The 17,793-nt window shown below is 39.7% G+C and overlaps 1 protein-coding gene across 3 annotated transcripts; it reads right to left on the bottom strand.

The window, feature by feature from the left end:
- Positions 1-235: 235 nt before the first annotated feature.
- Positions 236-17,512, bottom strand: THAP10 (THAP domain containing 10). 3 transcript variants are annotated; one of them, XR_005529431.1, is made up of 4 exons: positions 16,982-17,512; positions 9,778-9,925; positions 9,508-9,669; positions 236-276 (listed from the first exon to the last, which is right to left on the bottom strand). XR_005529431.1 is itself a non-coding variant. In XM_039237859.1 (3 exons), exons 1-3 carry the CDS (start codon positions 17,408-17,410, stop codon positions 9,563-9,565), a joined length of 684 nt encoding a protein of 227 aa, XP_039093790.1. In that variant the 5' UTR covers positions 17,411-17,512; the 3' UTR covers positions 8,541-9,562. The 3 variants fall into 3 exon arrangements, 1 of the variants encoding a protein (XP_039093790.1); XR_005529430.1 differs by lacking the exon at positions 236-276 and adding an exon at positions 8,541-8,754; XM_039237859.1 differs by lacking the exon at positions 236-276 and having other exon boundaries at positions 8,541-9,669.
- Between the last annotated feature and the right edge of the window lie 281 nt (positions 17,513-17,793).

Here is a 17,793-nt window from a genome sequence, read left to right as displayed (position 1 = left end):
CCGGGTCGTGTTATCGCAGAGCCCAACACACTTTTGAGGCTCTAAATAGAACGGTAAACACCGCCTTGGAACGACCCTGGGGGTGTCCTATGTCTGGGACCCATCTGTTTTGACACTAACCAGGCAGGGATGACGCCCTTGGAATATCTGAAACCCCCACCCCTCCTGGCATAGGTAGGAAAAAGGACTCACTGTTTCTTTTCAAGGACGGGGATTAAGAACCAGAAGTGCACACCGTTGGTGGGTGAGGAGCCATGATAAGGTAGGTTAGTTGTCCTGGAATAAGAAGGACATGAATGGTAAGCTTGCTTCCAGCGGGAAGCAATCAAAATTAGTAATAATGTGGAGAATATGACACGGAGGAAAGGTTAGGAAACTGTTAAAGGGCTGGTGGAAGAAATGTGATAGTCTCTTGAAGCAGACTGAATTATTTTGAAGGGTGATGAGCTAAGGGAGATTCCAATGTTAGTTCTGCCACTAACCAGTTAGTTTACCTAACCACGCGCAAACCTCCTAATTTAGTGTTTTCATTGACAAAACTACCATGGACCCAATCACCATTTGACTGGGTGATTTTTTTTCCACAGTTCTTTCCAGCTCTAACACCTTCACAGAGACTAGAAAAAGGAGAAAAGGATTGACTGGCATTTTTACATGAAGGGAATGGGGCTGTGTTAGAAGGAATCCCCTTCAGAGAGCATTGGAGAAAGTGTTGAGGAAGATTTGAAATCTCTAGAACTTTCGCAGGGCTCGAACTCATGAACCGTGAGTTCATGACCTGGGCTGAAATCAAGAGCCAGGTGCTTAAACGAGGGAGCCCCCAGGGGGCCCCATAGAACTGTAAAAACATGATAGGTCCCTATCATTCATTCAGCGAGTGTCAGCGGAACTTCTAGCACATCCCGACACGGCAGTCGGTGAACGATGGCAGCTTGCTCCTGGTCCTGTGGAACTTAGAGGATCATTTGGGTTTGATCAAATGATTCTAGAAAAAAAAAAAATTAGGGTCTGTAAGCACATCTAGCTTTATTATTCCATCATTTCTGATGAAGGGTGGGATTGGATTTCCCAGAAACTTTTGGGGACAGTAGATTGCTGAGACAACTGCAGGCGGGGATTACATCAGACGCCTTCTCTGATCCTTAGCTTCTTCATCCGCAAAATAAAGAGGGCGGACCAGAACATTCTTAAAGTCTCGTTCAGCTCCAAAAATTTGAGGTGGCTGCCGGGCCGGTCCTTAAGTGCTTTAGCTCAGCAACCCCATCTAGTGTCGCTGTGGGCTCCTTAGTAGCAAGCATCCATTAGTCATCCTGGCCCTGAGGGAGGAGGGGCAGTGAAGAGACCAGATGGAGCTGGAGACTCAAGATATCAGAGTAAGGGAGTGGCGGTCATCACCATGAACACTAACCTGATTTTTGCCATCCGTCAGCCAGTGTCTTTGGCGGCTGCTATTCATGTAATTCTCATAACAAACCTACGATAGAGGTGTTAATAACACCCCTGCTTTCCAGACAAGGAAACAGGGCACAAACACATTAACTTGCCTAGTAGGTGACAGAACCAGAATTCGAGCCCAGGTAGTGAGCTCCAGGGGCCGTGTTCTTCTCCACCACACCTCCCTGCCTTTAGCTAAGAGTTACAGAGTGCTTCCCAGGGGCAGGCACTGTTCTAAGAGCTCGGCATAGTGGACCTGCTTTAATCCTCTCGACAAAAATCAGATGTAGGTAGTAAAACCACGGGTTTTCAGACGACAAGACACAACCCCAGGGAGGTGGAGTAATTTGTCTAAGCTCATACAGTTGATAAGTGGTGGGGCCTCGGAACCCAACCAGGGTGAAAACCAAGCATCCAGGCTGCTGCCACCTCCCTGGAACTTTTCTCCCACTTTCTCAAATGTCACGGCTTCATTTTTATTGGTACAGAAGGGAAGAGGTCGGCATCAAAAGCCAGGCAAAGCCTGTGTGCCAGTTATCGGAAGAGCCCCTTCCTGAATATTCAGAAGGTTGTTAATTGCACTAATGGATAATGCAGGCTTGCGTTCATTTTCTTGGTTTCTCCTTCTCATTTCGGAGCCAATTTGCCAGGTAAGTAATGAAGACATGAAGTGCCACAGGAGGCTTATAAGCTGTCCTTTATCACAGCTTCAACGATCACTTTTAGGTAAATACCTCCCCGGAATATATCTCCCAAACTCACCACTGTAATTGACTGAGGCATGCACCCACTTTCCCATTCCATTATCCTCTCAAACTCAACATTCAGTACTTACTTAGCAAATACTTAGAAGCACTCATTGTGCGCTAAGCACATATGCAAAACCCTAGGGCTCTCTGAACAATGCTTGGCACATGGCAATACTCATGAAAGACAGTCCTTATTTTCAAGTTTACAGAGCCTACTGGGGGAGATTGGTCAAAAGTCACAGTACAAGGAGCTAAATGTTGTGATGGGCTGAGCATGACACACTTTGGTGTATGCAGTGACACTTCATCCAGTCTTAAGACAGAGGTAAAAGCAGAAATCTGGGTAGGGTGCCTGGTTGGCTCAGTCAGTGAAGCGTCTGGCACTTGATTTGGGCTCAGGTCATGATCTCATGGTTTGCATAGGGCTCTGAGCTGACAGCATGGAGCCTTCTTGGGGTTCTCTCTTTCCCTCTTTGTCTCTGCACCCCCTCCCCCTGTCTGTCTCTGTCTCTCTTGAAATAAATAAATTAACTTTAAAAAAAAAAGAGTAAAGAGTAGGGTCAAGGAGGGTTTCTCAGTCAACTGACTCCTAAAATTGAAATCAGAATCTTTCTCCCCAAACTGACTGCTTCTTTTTTCTACGAATTGTACTCCCAGGCTTGGAAACTCATTGTTTACTCTGTCCTTGTTCACAAGTTCAGTGACTAAACCTAATATTCATGTCTAGGATGGCCAGTCAATTCTTCCTTCTCAGCATCGCCTCCCTTCTGTGCCCTTCTCACTCTAGTTCAATCTTTGATCTTCTCAAGCCACGACTACTGCAACAGCCTGCCATCTTAGCCGGAACAAATTCTCTCCCTGCTGATCTTCCCACACCATACTCCAGATTCATTCACCTAATGTACTTCCCTGCTCAAAAATCTCAAAAGGCCATTTAGCACCCAAAGAATAAAGGCCAATCTCTTTGTTCTGGCCACATTCTGCCCCCCAACTTTCTCCTCCCTCCATCTGAATCTCCCACAGTTCCCTTGTAGGAGCCTCTGCCTTCAGTGTAATGAGGCCACCACCATCCCTTCAAGCCACCCATTCTGCTCTTACTGCATTTATGCCTGTGTTGACTTTTTCTTTGCTCAGTTTTTCAAAATTTTTTAAAAGTTTATTTCTGAGAGAGAGACAGACAGAATGTGAGTGGGGGAGGGAGACAGAATCTGAAGCAGGCTTCAGGCTCTGAGCTGTCAGCACAGAGCTCGACGTAGGGCTTGAACTCAAGAACCATGAGATCATGACCTGAGCCGAGGTTGGATGCTTAACCAACTGAGCCACCCAGGTGCCCCTGCTCAGTTTTTTTTTTTTTTAAATGTAGAACATCTATATCTTATCTCTTCTGAAAGGGCAATTCCAATTCTGCTTCTTCTGTGAAGTCTACCTTAAAAAAACTACAGAATTTGTTGTTTTTACTGGTCATTTGGCAATTAGCATGTATTGCTGTTTTCTTCAGTCAGCTTCATAAAGGTATAATTGACACCACCACAAGGATATGTACTGATGTAACTATGACCACATCAGGGTCTACAACACCCACATTAACCTAAACATTTCCTTCTCCCCTTTGCAGGTCGTTTCCTCTCTGCCCCAGTCCTAGGCAGCTGCTGATTATCTTTTTCTTTCTACAGATTGATTCTCTCTGTCTCTCTCTCTCCTTTTTAGAATTTTGTGCAAATGGAAATACAGTACATGTACTCTTATTTGAATCTGGATTTTTTTCACTCAGCAAAATGTTTTCAAAATTCATCCACATTGTTACACACATGCTTGTTCTCTTTTATTGCTGGGAGAATTCCATTGTCTGGATATACTATAATTTGCTTGTCCATTCACCTGTTGATGAACATTTGGGTTGTTTTCAGATTCAGACTCTTAGAAACATCCTTGTAAAAGTGTTTGTGTAGGCATGTATTTTAATTTCTCTTGGATAAATACTTAGGAATTGAATTGCTTGGTTGAATGATATGGGTGTGTTAACTTTATAAAAGTTTGCCAAACCGTTTTCTAAAGTGGTTTTAACGTTTTACATTCTCATCAGCCATGTATGAGACTTCAGGTTGCTTCTTCTCTATCCAACACTTGGGTTATTCTAAACCCTTTGTATTTTTATATTGTAAATGGTGTCGGTTTTTTATTTCACTTTCCAATTGTTCATTGCTAATATGCAGCAATACAATTGGTTTTTATACATGTCTTTACTAAACTGACTTATTAGTTCGATTAGCTTTTTGTAGATCCCATGGGCATTTCTATGTACATGATCTGTATTTAAAAGTTTTATATCTTCCTTTTATTACTTTTTTTTTTAATTTGAGAGAGCGAGAGAGAGAGAGAGAGAGCACATGCGAGTGGGGGAGACAGAGGGAGAGAATCTTAAGCAGGTTTCACGCTCAGTGCAGAGCCCCATGTGGGGCTGGATCCCACAATCCTGGGATCATGAACTAAGCTGAGATCAAGAGTTGATGCTCAGTCAACAGAGGCAATCTGGTCCCTCTATATCTTCCTTTTAAACTTCTATGCATTTTACTTTTTTTTCTTTTTGTCTTTATTGCACTAATTAGGATCTTCACTACAATTTTGACTAGAAGTACTGAAGAATGAATATCCTTGCCTTGTTCCTGATAGTTTCAACCCTTGAACATTAACTATTGATATTATTGGTACCTATATCATGGCTGTCATTTATCAGACTGAGAAACAAGTTCCCTTCTACTCTTAGTTTGTGGAGAGTCTTTATCATAAATGGATCTTGATTTTTGTTAAATACTCTTTTCTTTTTATGTTTATTTATTCACTTTTAAGAAACAGAGAGAGGGCACAAGCAGGGGAGGGGCAGAGAGAGAGAGAGGAAGAACAGAATCGGAAGCAGGTTCCAGGCTCCAAGTTGTCAGCACAGAGCCTGATGTGGGGCTCAAACCCATGGACTGTGTGGTCATGACCTGAGCTGAAGTCGGACACTTAACTGACTGAGCCACCCAGGCGCCCCTCAAATACTCTTTCTAAATTAAATGAGATGATCATGTGATTTTTCTCCTCTATTCTCGTAATGCGGTGATTGCATTGTTTAATTTTTGAGCATGAAGCTAATCTTGCAGTGTTGAGCTAAACTATACTTGGACATGATGTATTATTGTTACATTGCAGGATATGTTCGCTAATAGTTTGTTAAGGATATTTGCCCCTACATTCACATTGGGATATTGCTTTGTAATTTCTTATCATGTCTTTGCCCAGTTTTGGTAATAGGATAATGTGGAGCTCATGAAGTGGAAAGTGTTCCTTAATGCTTCTCTTGAAAGAGTTTCTGTAACATTTGCATTTTTTCCTTATGTGTTTGATAGAACTTACATGTGAAGTCACCTAGGCATTGAATTTTCTTTGTGAAAGGATTATGATTACAAATTCAACTTCTTTAAAAATATAGAGTGATTCAGGTTTTCTGGTTTTCTGTTTCTTCTTGTGTCAGCTTTGATAGCTTGTCTCTTTTCAGCTCTAGAATTTCCATCTGCTTCTTTTTTCTAGTTTCCTTTTATCTTCTTAGATTCCCTGTCTTTTCATTTGGTATTGCTGTATTTTTCTGTTTGAATACGTTTTATTTTAAGTGCTCTTCTAAAGTTCTTCTCTGCTAATGACAGCTCTGCTAATGACAACTTTGGTTATCCTGGAGTTGATTTCTATTGCTTCCTTTTTTGTATTGATTATGGATCACACTTTTCCAATTTCTCTACATGACAAGTGATTTTCAATATTATGCTGGACATTTTAGATGACAAATTCTGTCATCTTATTCTAAAGCATGATGGATTTTGTTCTAACAGCCAGTGAACTTGGCTGGACTCAAACTCCAAGATCAAACTAAGCTAAGGCTTCCAGCTGTTTCTTTCTACTGGGGATCACTGAGGTCTCTCCATACAACACATGTGTACTTCGGTGATTGTCAAAGACTTGGGTGGTTGATAAGCAGATTTGGCCCTCCTCCCCAGTGGCTTTGACTTTTCTATGACTTGCCCTGCCACTTTTCACTCCAGGAGCCCTTAATTTTCAACTCTGACTCCTCAAGCCAGTAAGATGGTAACTTTCTACTTGAGTTCTAGATGCCCTTCAGAGCACAGAACGGGGAGTGCACTGGGGCGGGAAGGCACACAAAGGATATCTCGTCCACTGCCGTTCACCTCTTTTAAGGATGACTTGCTATTTCAACCTACTTTTGATGCTCTTTGGGTCCCTTAAAGTTGTTTTCTATACATGTTATCCACAGGACGGTTAATCTGATACAAGCTACCTTGCCACTAACAGAATTGGAACCGCTCTGTTTGCTTCCATGAGGAAATTTGGGGAGATTCAAAAGAAAAGACATCATCACCGCCATCATCTCTCCAGAATTCCCACTGAGGAATATTTTTGACAGAGCAAGCTGTATATTCACATACTCTTGACACGTCTCTCTTCTCTTGCCTAAAGTCCAATGATTTTACATGTGAATCCAATTATGTTTTTTAAGTATAAGAAATACTGGCAATATGCCAGCCATACAATACATTTAAAATAGACTGTAAGTCTAGAAAAAAATGAAAATGATTGATTGTGGCCCCAAAGGCCTTACATGGTCTGGTTCTGTATACCAGTCCAATCTCATCTCTTATCATTCTCTGCCTAGTTCATTATCTCCAGCCACCCTAGCCTCCCTGTTCTTCCTCAAATACCAGAGCACCTGCCATTCCTATCATGTGGAATGCTCTGCCCTCCAATCCTTAGATGGTTGCTTCTTCTGATTGTCCAGGTCTCTGCTCAAATATTTTATCTTTAGAGAGGCCTTTCCTGATTACCCTACCTAAAAGAGCAAACCCTCTCCCTGACCCCAATTATGTTCTAACATCTTACTCTGCCTTGTTTTCTTCATTGCACTAATCATTATCTAAAATTATTCATTCATTTCCTTGTTTATTGCCTGGCTCTCCTCTAAAAGGTAAGCATCAAGAGGGCCAAATCTTTATCTTGTTCACGAATATACCTTGGTGTCTAGAATAGTTATCTGGCACAGAGTATGTTTAATAAGTACTTATTAAATAAACGAATGAAAAATGATATGGGAAGTCTTGAGGTATATCTCATTCTTTCCCATTAAACTCATCTGGGAACGAAAGAAATTAAGATAATTGAAAATATACAAACAGTAATCAGTATGTATATATAAGCCAGAAGTTCCTTACATTTAAAACAAAGCCAGGATTTCATTTTACTTCAGGACATAATAAAATCATGTGCTTCAACAAACCAAACATAAATTCTCAATTGGTGAGAGAAGAAAAATCTAACTGAATAGAAAGTAAGAAAGAAATGAAGAGAAAGAACTACTACAGCTCTCAAAGTTGTTTAACACATAGAAGTAAACTCATGGCAGTGAAATTTGGTGATTAATGGGCATATAATATTCATTACGATTAGAATTAAGAAGATAGGATCTTTAAAAGCCCAAGGGACAATAGGTACTTACTGATAGTATTTAGCTTCAGAAGATTTATGTGCTTAATTTTAAAACATAAAGGTCTCTTGGGGCTCCTGTTGGTGTGCAGTCAAGTATAAGTGTTTGACTTCAGCTCAGGTCATGATCTTACAGTTTATAGGGTTGAGCCCTGCATTGGGCTCTGTGGTGACAGCATGGAGCCTAGAGTCTGCTTTCGATTCTATGTCTTCTTCTCTCTCTGCCCCTCTCCTGCTCATGCTCTGTCTCTCTCTCTCTTCAAAAATAAATAAACATGGGCGCCTGGGTGGTTCAGTTGGTTAAGCGTCCGACTTCGGTTCAGGTGATGATCTCACGTTCGTGGGTTCGAGCCCCGTGTCAGGCTTTGTGCTGACAGCTAATTCAGAGCCTGGAGCCTGTTTTGGATTCTGTATCTCCCTCTCTCTCTGACCCTCCCTTGTTCACACTGTCTTTCTCTCTCTCTCTCAGAAATAAATAAAACATTAAAAAATTTTTTTAAATAAATAAGTAAACAGTAAAAAAACAAAAAATCCCCACAAAACATAAAGCTCTCTTAAAACATAAAATAGTCATCTCAAAGTCAAGCCAAAACAGCAGTAATAATAATAATAATAATAATAGTAATAATAATAATGGTGATGATGATACTATTATGTTTACACAATGATACTTCAGGCTCACAACTTTTAGTAATATTTTGTTTATTTTATTATTCTTTTTATTAAAATTAAGTCACACATGAAACTGGCTTTGGGAGAAAATCACTTTGGTATCTTATTTAAATCTAGGATACAAATCATGCAAGTTCTTCCAATCATGCACAAGACATGTGAAGTATAAAATGGACATTTGTTTTTATTATTCTCAATAGAAGATCAGAGTTCTAATAAGTTTCTCAGAAACCATTGTAACAAATCACTTCATGGTACAGAATTGCCAGAGACATTTTCCTGGTGAGTGGCAGATGGAGCAGCTAAGTTTCACATGCTTATTTCCCTAATGTGGAATTCAACAGAGTGGTATTAATAGAGGAAAACCCAATTCCTGACATGGGGATAACATTAGAAATGTACTAATTTTTTTTTTTTTGCATGATGCTAATAATTTCAATCGAAATGAATCAAGCTAATTGGTTTGTTGCAATGGGAACCAATGCAGATTTCATCAACAAGGTAATCTAAGTATATGAAGCTCTCCCTCTGTTTCAATTAATTCCCTTCGAAAATTTTCTGTATGAGCCATAGCTTCACCAGTAATGCACCCAGGGACCGATCCAGATTGAATGGTATTACAAATGGACAAACTAATAAATACACAACATAAAAAATAATAATCAATGGTAAATCTCCTGACTCCACCCCCAAATCATTTAACAGTATCAGACTTGGCTGTGCTTACTAGTATCTTCAAATTATTTCGGATGGTGACATTCTAACTTGTAAATGTCAAGTAAGTCCCATATGGGGGTTGCTTCTGCAGCAAGCTTAAATATTCAGTGCTTAATCTTGATCTGGAAATGTTGCTACTGTGGTTTTGTTTTATAATCCGATTTCCACCAAGGATTTAAAAAAAAAATGGTAAAGTGGGAGGTGGGGAGGCTTGTGGGCAGTATTACCTTCATTACCTTGGCAGACAGCCACATTTTTGCCTTAGAGCTAAACAAATTTTGCTGATGCTCAACTATCTCAAAGTGAAAGATTCATGGGAGCAAAGAAGTAATGATGTGAGCAAAGATTGGAAAACCTATGGCATGCCAAGTCATCTGATGTGGAGTTTTGAACAGGACTCTTCTCTCACCTGCACAGCAATGTAAGACAAATCGCTCTGCTCACTCTCAACGTCCGTCTCTGAGTCATGAGTAAATGTCAGAGAGAGAGGCACTTCTAGACTGCAGTTCATCCGTCTGAGTAGTGGTGTTACACAGTTGTTTTCCAAACCCTTTTACCTTGGCCTGAATGCCTGCAGGGAATAAACATGATTGCCTGTGAATGACCCTTGGCTTGTCACATACCTTTCATATACAGAAGATTAACTCAATTATAAATGAACAGAAGAGTCAAAACATACCAACATTTCGGTGAGGGGGCCTTTTCAGAGAAATCTGTGTACTTTTATGCACTGGGCCTTCTTCACAGTAAGGAGGTACTGAAGCGACACCAGGAGATCGATGATCAGCATGGACTTGTGCTTGTGCAATTTCATTTTCACATGTAATCTAAAAATATGAATCAGAGAACTATATCAAAGGTAAGCCTAACTAGTATGGTTTTATCTTTCAAAAGTGAGAAGTAGTAAAAGACTATAAATAATAGTTTTCAAGGTCACATATCAGGAAGACTGGAATTTGAACCCAGGCAAGCTGGCTTCATAGTCCAAGTTCTCAAGAACTCTGCCATATTGTTCTTTACTATTTGCAACCACAAATTGCTAAGCATTCTGGTCAAACAGAAATCTATAAGCTATTAAGCTATTTGCTTACAACTCATTGTTTTTCCCCCTAAATCAGTTGCTGTAAGAAATAATTCTACTAGTATTAAATTATTAGATAGTATAGCAGTAATTACTCTAGAAAACCCAATCTCAGTCCTTCATCCCTTGGAGAGAAATACTTTGATACAATAATATGATTGGTTTAAAAAATAATAATATGATTGGCTTTAATGATTTTATGCTTTCCTGAGGAAAAAAAATACAATGTAAGATGGAAATTCTGACTCATGGGGGAAGTGAGAGGTAGAAAGAAGGAGGATTTGGATACTTAGAAGGTAACCTAAGACTTGAGTGCCTAGAATTTATGTGGAAGAGGCTAAGAAAGGACATCTGGAATGTGTAAGGGGGACTGTGGGAAGAAAAAATAAGAAGTGATAGAGAAACAAAATAAAAGTACTTTGCAATTTTATCTAGTGCCCTGATAGTGGCAAGTAGCTTCAGACCACTGAAAAAATACTTTAGCTGGCATCTTTGGTTGCTAGCAAGACATTAAAGATACTTTGTGAAGAGTCCCTTTGTAACAGAAACAATTATATCTCCTATTACTAAGGACTTAAATCAAAATATAAGTCCTACCTTTATTTCTGTTTATAATTATGACTAATTTCCACTGGCTATATCTACTTCTAAGCCAAGCCAAGAGTCTAGAATAAGTACGTTATTTCTTTACAGAACAGATTTATGCCTCATTAAAATGGCATTTTAGGAATCAAATCATGCTTTAAAAAATAACTTCTGTTCCCATTAGAAGAAGACATTTTATCACTGAGAAAAATTTGCACCCACCCAGAGAAGCAAAAATAAACTAAAAAATCGCCGTAATCTCTTTATCCATAGCTAACAACTTTATAGTTTGGAATTTTTTTGGTCTTTTGCTATTTATGTTTTTTTAATTGGATAATGTTTTATAACCTTGTTTTATCCTTTAATATATCATGTTTCTATATTATTAAATATTCTACATAATTTTTATGGCTGCATACAATCTATTGTACAGATATACTGTAATTTATGAAAACAATCTATATTGGAAATCTTTGTGGGCATAAATCTTCTGTGCACATATCTGATTACTTCTTAATCTTAAAAGGTTAAGAAGCAGAATTTCCAAATATGTATTGATCAAGTGGAACATGCATCAAAAGAAAATATTTGAAGTGAGGCAGAGAGAGACAAAAAGATGGAAAATATAGAAAAGATTACAAAAGATAGCAGATAAGGTGAAAAGGTATTGTATATGATATTATTGTAGTCCCAGATAAAAAGAAAAAAATGGGACACAAGCAATATTTGAGCAAATCTCATGTGAAAATTAACTAAAATGGACAGAAGACATTAAGACACAGTTTGACAAAAGTACTATTTGTATTTATCAAAATAAAAACAAAGGAAGGCATATCTAGGCACATTACAGTAAAAATGGAAAACAGAGAAAAACTGAGAAGCAGCCACAGGAAAAAAGCATTCTCTTCAAAGGGGCAACCATAAGTGAGTAAGGATACAGAAAGATTGAAAGTAAAAGGCTGTAAAAAGATATACTATGCCAACACTAACCTAAAGAAAGCTGATGTTGCTATATTAGCACTATATAATGCAAAAATACTGTTATAATTAGAAGACCAAATATGTAAATTCAAAATCACAGGGGCATATCAATACAAGAAGCAGACAAAAATTCCATAAGGATATAGAACAGTTAAACATTAATAGACATGTATGGAATATTGTACCCAACTGCAGAACACACGTTCATCTCACCTGAATATGGCATGTTTACAAACACTTACCTATGTTTTGCCTAATACAAGTTTTGACGAATTTCAAAAGATTAAATTCATATGTTATATACTCTCTGGCCACAGTATAATTGATATAGAAATCTATAACAAAAATAGAACTACAAAATGCCTGTGTTTGGAAATTTTAAAATACACTTCTAAGTAACCCATGAAAACAAAATTAAAAGATAAACTTCAATGAAAATAAAAAGATAGTTCAAACTAAATAATAATAGTAATACTCTACATCAAAAACTTACGGGATTCAGTTAATGCCATGCTTCCATGGCAGTGTTTGGTCTCACATGCATAAAAGAGTATAGAAAAGTTGACTAGGCTTGATTACTTTAGACTGTAATTATTAACATCATGTAAAAAAAAGTATTCCACAAAAGATCTCTAACGTATCCTTATTTCAGGAGTCAATTTTTCATCCACTCTAGGATGAAAAATTCTACAATTGGGAAATAAGCATATGAAACTTATCCCCCATCTGTCATTCATATGGAAATTCTGAAAAATCGATGATCTAATTTGGTGGAAGAATAGAAGTAGAGTAAATAAAAATTTAATAAGTAGAAGAACCAAGAATGAACTAGAATGTAAACTATGGACTTCCGGTGATAATGATGTTTCAATGTTGGTTCATCAGTTCTAACAAATGTATCACTTTGGTGGAGGATGCGATGCATGTGTGGGGGCAGTGGGAATATGGGAAATCTCTCTATAGTCCCCTCAATTTTGCTGTGCACCTAAAACTCTAAAAGTCTTACAAAAATGATTTTTAAAATATTGGAAAAAATGTTTTGTTTTCTTTTTAAATTTAAGAAACCGGGCAAAATTTAAAGTTTGGTAATTCACTGTCTTATCTACACATACACAAGTCAGTTATTCTTAAGATATTCTTTGCATGAAATATCACATCTGAATACATAAGGATATCCTAGTGTAAGTGAAGCTTTTCGCTTTTTAACAAGCTTATTTAATGGAAAAATAGATATGAAAAGATCTAGGTTAATCATTTAGCTCAGTGATGTATAAATCTAACCCATCAATGAAAAAAATCAAAGTTGAAAATAATAAGTACAGGGAAGGAAAAATGATAGAAAAGAATAAAAAAGAAAAAAAATACCAGAGAACAGATCAACAGGCAAAGTTTATTCTTTGAAAAGACTAAGAAAATCAATAAGCACCTGGTGAAGTAGATCAAAAATGAAATGAAATGAAAAAGCAAAAATCATATCATATAGTCTACATATCATATAGAATTTCAAAAGATAATATAAGCAATTTTGTGTCCATATATTTGAAAATTTAAACTGATGAATTTTTAGAAAACACAATTTATCAAAATAAGTATAGAAACAAAAAATTGAATAACTGAACTCTACCAAATATTAATACCAAATTTATTAATGCTGTATAATGTCCATTTATAGAAACATTTCCAGAGAATGATATAAGAAGAAATAACTCCAAACTGGTCAGCATAATCTTGACACTAAAGCTGAGAAATGAATTTCAATACGGAAAAACCATAGATCAAGTTTGCAAAAATCCTAAGCATTAGCAAATCAAATGAAGCAGTATATAAAAAAGAGTAATACACTTTGGTGAAATTGTGTTTACTTCAGCCATGCAAGTTTGATTCTGTTATTTCAAAACCAGGCAATATAACTCACCACAATAACAGAATAATAGACAAAATATAGGATCACGAATAGATTCAGAAAATAGATAAAACACTCAATATGAGTCAACATCACTTATGATTAAATCTGTAGCAAAAAGCAGGAATAGAGGGGAATATTCCTTTTTATGATAAAAAGCACTGCAAAAAAACCCCTATAGTATAAATCATATCAAATGGTAAACCTAAAGGCTTTCCCTCTGGAAACAAGGCGGAGAAAAGGATTCCTCATCACCTCTTTAGTTCCCAACACTGTATTAAAGTTTCTAGTTAGTGCAGTAGGAATAGAAAATAAAAGCATGAACATCAAAAAGTATTTACCAATATGTTTTAGACATGTACAAAATTGAAAAGTGTCTACAAATTGTTGGAATAAACAAGGTTCCACAAGGTTTCTGGATACGAGGTCAAACAGAAGTCAATTTATCTGCATAAATATATAAAAAATAAAAATTTAAATACTACTTATAATAGTAAAATCAAATAGGAGTAAATCTGATAAAAGATGTGCAGAACTTTTACATAGAATGCCATAAAATATTTTTAAGAGAAATGTAGAAAACCAGATGGAGGGATGCACTATGTTCATGGATTGGAAGAATCAGTATTGTCAATATGTTCTTCCTCCCCACATTCATTTATAAATTCGGTGTAGTCTCAATCAAATTCCAGCAGATAATCTGTGGAAGCTGACAAACCAATTTGAAGATATATATGGAACTTATGTCATCTCGGGTTGGATAAAAAAAGCAAGAATGCAAAACTGTTAAGGAAAAACAATAATCATAGCCTCACGAAGCAAAATATCAGTGTACACTGATCCTCAGAGCCCCCTTCCTCCTTGGAGATAGTCCCTAATCTTTTCTCAAGCTCCCTACAGATGGGGAGCATTCCATTATATTTATCTACATATTGCACCAAACATCCAGAACAGTGCCTACAATAGCCCCTCAGTGAAAGTTGTAGAATGCCTGGAAATTTGATTTTTAGTCAGTTGGTCCTGGAACTGAGAAAACAGTGAGTGGTGGAAGGAATCAGAGGTGGCATAAGTAAACTGCCTTAGCAATGTTACTGGGGTTCTCAGTCTAGACCTGGCCAAAAATGTATGCCTAACAACTCTAAACTCTTTTTAACTTTATATACTTTTAAGGTCACTACCATTAAAACACAGTTTCCGAATAACTCGACAAGTGTGTTAACGGAATGTGGACTGTTAGATATTTTGGCAGGATATACTAATTGGAAAATAGGTTTGGTATCTGTTCTGGATTCCCTCAACATTAGCCTTTGTTATTATAAAATCTTTAATTGTTTCACTAGCCTGACTTTTCTTCTCCCAAGTTGTGATTAGGTGGTATAGCTATGAGCAAGAAAAGGGTGTGCATGGCACATGTTTAAAGTTGCTCTCCTTTACTACATATTTATATTTATCTATTTATAGAGGTACATTTATGTGCTTAGGTAAAGGTTGGATTGGTAGTGATAGTGGATAAATAATTAATGGGGCAGAAGTCTTGACTGGTATATAGCTTGGTGAGAAAGGAAACTGCCACTCTATTGTAGAGTGAACACTCTATTGTATACAAAATGTGTTCTTGTGGTGACATAATCACTCCACAATTCCATAGTTATTGAATTCCTAAAATTTGCAATATTGTTCTAGGTACTGCCAATACAATAATGAACATGTCAGATAAGATCCCTGCTCTCATGGAGCTTACATTCTAATATGAAGACAAATATTAAGCAAACCACACAATTGTTTTGTGACAATTGTGATGAGTATTATTGAAGTGTATGTGCTATTGAAGCATATGAAATATATGAAGAAAAAGAGTATATAATTAGGGGATAAAAGAATAAAGGGTGTTTGAATTGATTTTTTTAAGTTGCTTTTTTTAAAAACATTTTTTTTTGTTTATTCTTGATATAGAGACAGAGCATGAGCAGAGGAGGGGCAGAGAGAGAGGGAGACACAGACTCCCAAGCAGGCTCCATGCTCCAAGCTGTCAGCACAGAGCCCCACCCAGGGCTCGAACCCACAGACCGTGAGATCATGATCTGAGCCGGAGTAGGATGCTCAACCGGACTGAGCCACCCACGCGCCCCTGAACTCATTTTTAAAGTAAAAAGACTTGACTGATGATGACGGGGAGTGGAAGGGGCATAACTGCAGGATATTACATGAAACAACTGAGTGAAGGCTTGTTGGTAGGAATACAGCATGTTCAAAAATGGAAAAGATCAGCACGACTGGTACATACTGAGCCACAAGGACAGTGGCCTTGGATAGGACTGGTATAGTAAGCGGGGCAAAAAAGCACACAGGGACTTGTAGTTTGTTAATAATTTTGTTCTTTGTCCTAGTGATTTCAGGATGCTTTAAAAGGGTCCTAAGCACCAACGTAGGAACCAGGTTGGTATTGCAGAAAAAAGTTTTGGTCTGGCAATTAGACCTAGAGCAAATATTACAGGCCCGCGAGGAAACTACTCACCTCCGGGACTGGCATCCTTGGGCATACATTGTGAGTTTGGACTGGATGGGCATTTAGTTTTCCGTCAGCTCTAAAACCTGATGAATGCATCTGAATATTCAAGTCAAAACATTCGTTACAGATCAGTTACTTGACTTCTTGGTGAACGCTTCCCATCTCTAGAAATTGAACACCTTTTAGATCCAGTTAAGAGTCCTAATTTAATCTACCTAATGGTGATAGGGCTGAAGTTTGATTATTTCAAAGAAGCTGGGGAGTCTGAAGATGGGAAGTGGGGAAGAAGATAGTAACCAGAGTCAAAGTTAAGTATAGTCCACGCTTATGAGAATTACTAAAGTAGCAGAAGAGGGAAGGTGGGAAAACTGAGCTCACTTAGATGATTTCACTTAAAGGCAGCTAGGGACAGTTTATCAGCAAGCCCCCTCCTCATCAGTAGCCCCGCATCCCCTCACCCCCCTCCCACCCCATCATATCGGCAGTTATAACGGACACTGCCTCGGGCGGATACGTAAGTTACGCAAAGACAGTTTCAAGCACCCCATTTCTTTGAGATGTACCCAAACGAAACCCTTTCTACTTAAAAAAGGCTGCGAGACTGTGTTTGGGGGGTTGGAAGGGGTAGAAGGAAGTATCATTCCAAAGCGTTCATGTTCTATAGGACCTTGAGGTCACCATTACCGCACACTCCTAATTTTACAGATGGGGAAAGAGAACCCGTCGAGGCGAGGTGACCTTCCCCAGATGACACTGGCGGGAGAGCCGAGCCACAGTCCGGGGGTCCTTCCGCGACCCTCGGTGGACTCCTGGTGTCCCTTTACCTGTGAAGCCGCAGCCCTCTTTCTGGCCCGGAGGAGGGTGCAGGGGGCAGGCCCCGGGGCGGCCTCCGCCAGCCTCGCCGCCCGGGGCTCTCGTCCCCTTTCGGGGCCGCCCGCTTGCTCTCCGTCTTCTGCTCCCCCAGGTGCCGGGCCGGACCCGCGGTGCAGGGTGGGCACGGCGCCCGCCACGAGCCTCAGGCGCTGGGAGAAGCGCAGATTCTTCTGGATGACTGAAGAGACGTCAAAACAGGCCGGCGCGAAGTGGTCCGAGCAGATGACAGAGCGGTCATTGCCGCCGTACCAGTCGGCGCGGCGGCCGCGCACGAAGCGGTCCCACAGCAGCCGCACGGCCCGGTCCTTGGGGAAGCGGAACAGCGACCTGCCGGACTTGGTGGTGTTGCCGCAGCGGGCGGCCACGCAGCGGGCCGGCATGGTGGCTGTGGCGGCCGCGGCCTGGGCTCGCCGGCGCTTTCCAGGCCAGGGCGACGCGGCCCCCTGCGCCTGCCCGCGCGGAAGTGCCGAGCCGGGGCCCCACAGACGGGGACGCGGTGCCTGGATCCCGGCCTCTGGCCGCTCACGCCAGTCCTCCCCCGAGAGCAGGCGGCCGCGGGCAGAGGGATCCAAATTTCGCGCGGGCCGAGCTGAGCTGGGCCGGAAAGAGAAACGGACCGGAAGTGGTGGTTGCCACGGCGACCGAGGTGGCCGGCCTCTTCCCCGCCCCTTCTTCGCCACACTCCCGCTCCGTTTGTACGACGCCCGGAAAGTAGGACGACGAGGTGGGGGCGCAGAGGGCCCCCTCGAGCATCACCAGAGGT

The sequence above is a fragment of the Hyaena hyaena genome, unplaced genomic scaffold (genome assembly GCF_003009895.1).
Source record: "Hyaena hyaena isolate Hyena2069 unplaced genomic scaffold, ASM300989v1 scaffold_130, whole genome shotgun sequence".
Taxonomy (NCBI): Eukaryota; Metazoa; Chordata; class Mammalia; order Carnivora; family Hyaenidae; genus Hyaena; species Hyaena hyaena.
The sequence above is the reverse complement of the archived record's forward strand: the minus strand, read 5'-3'. Positions and strand labels throughout refer to the sequence as shown.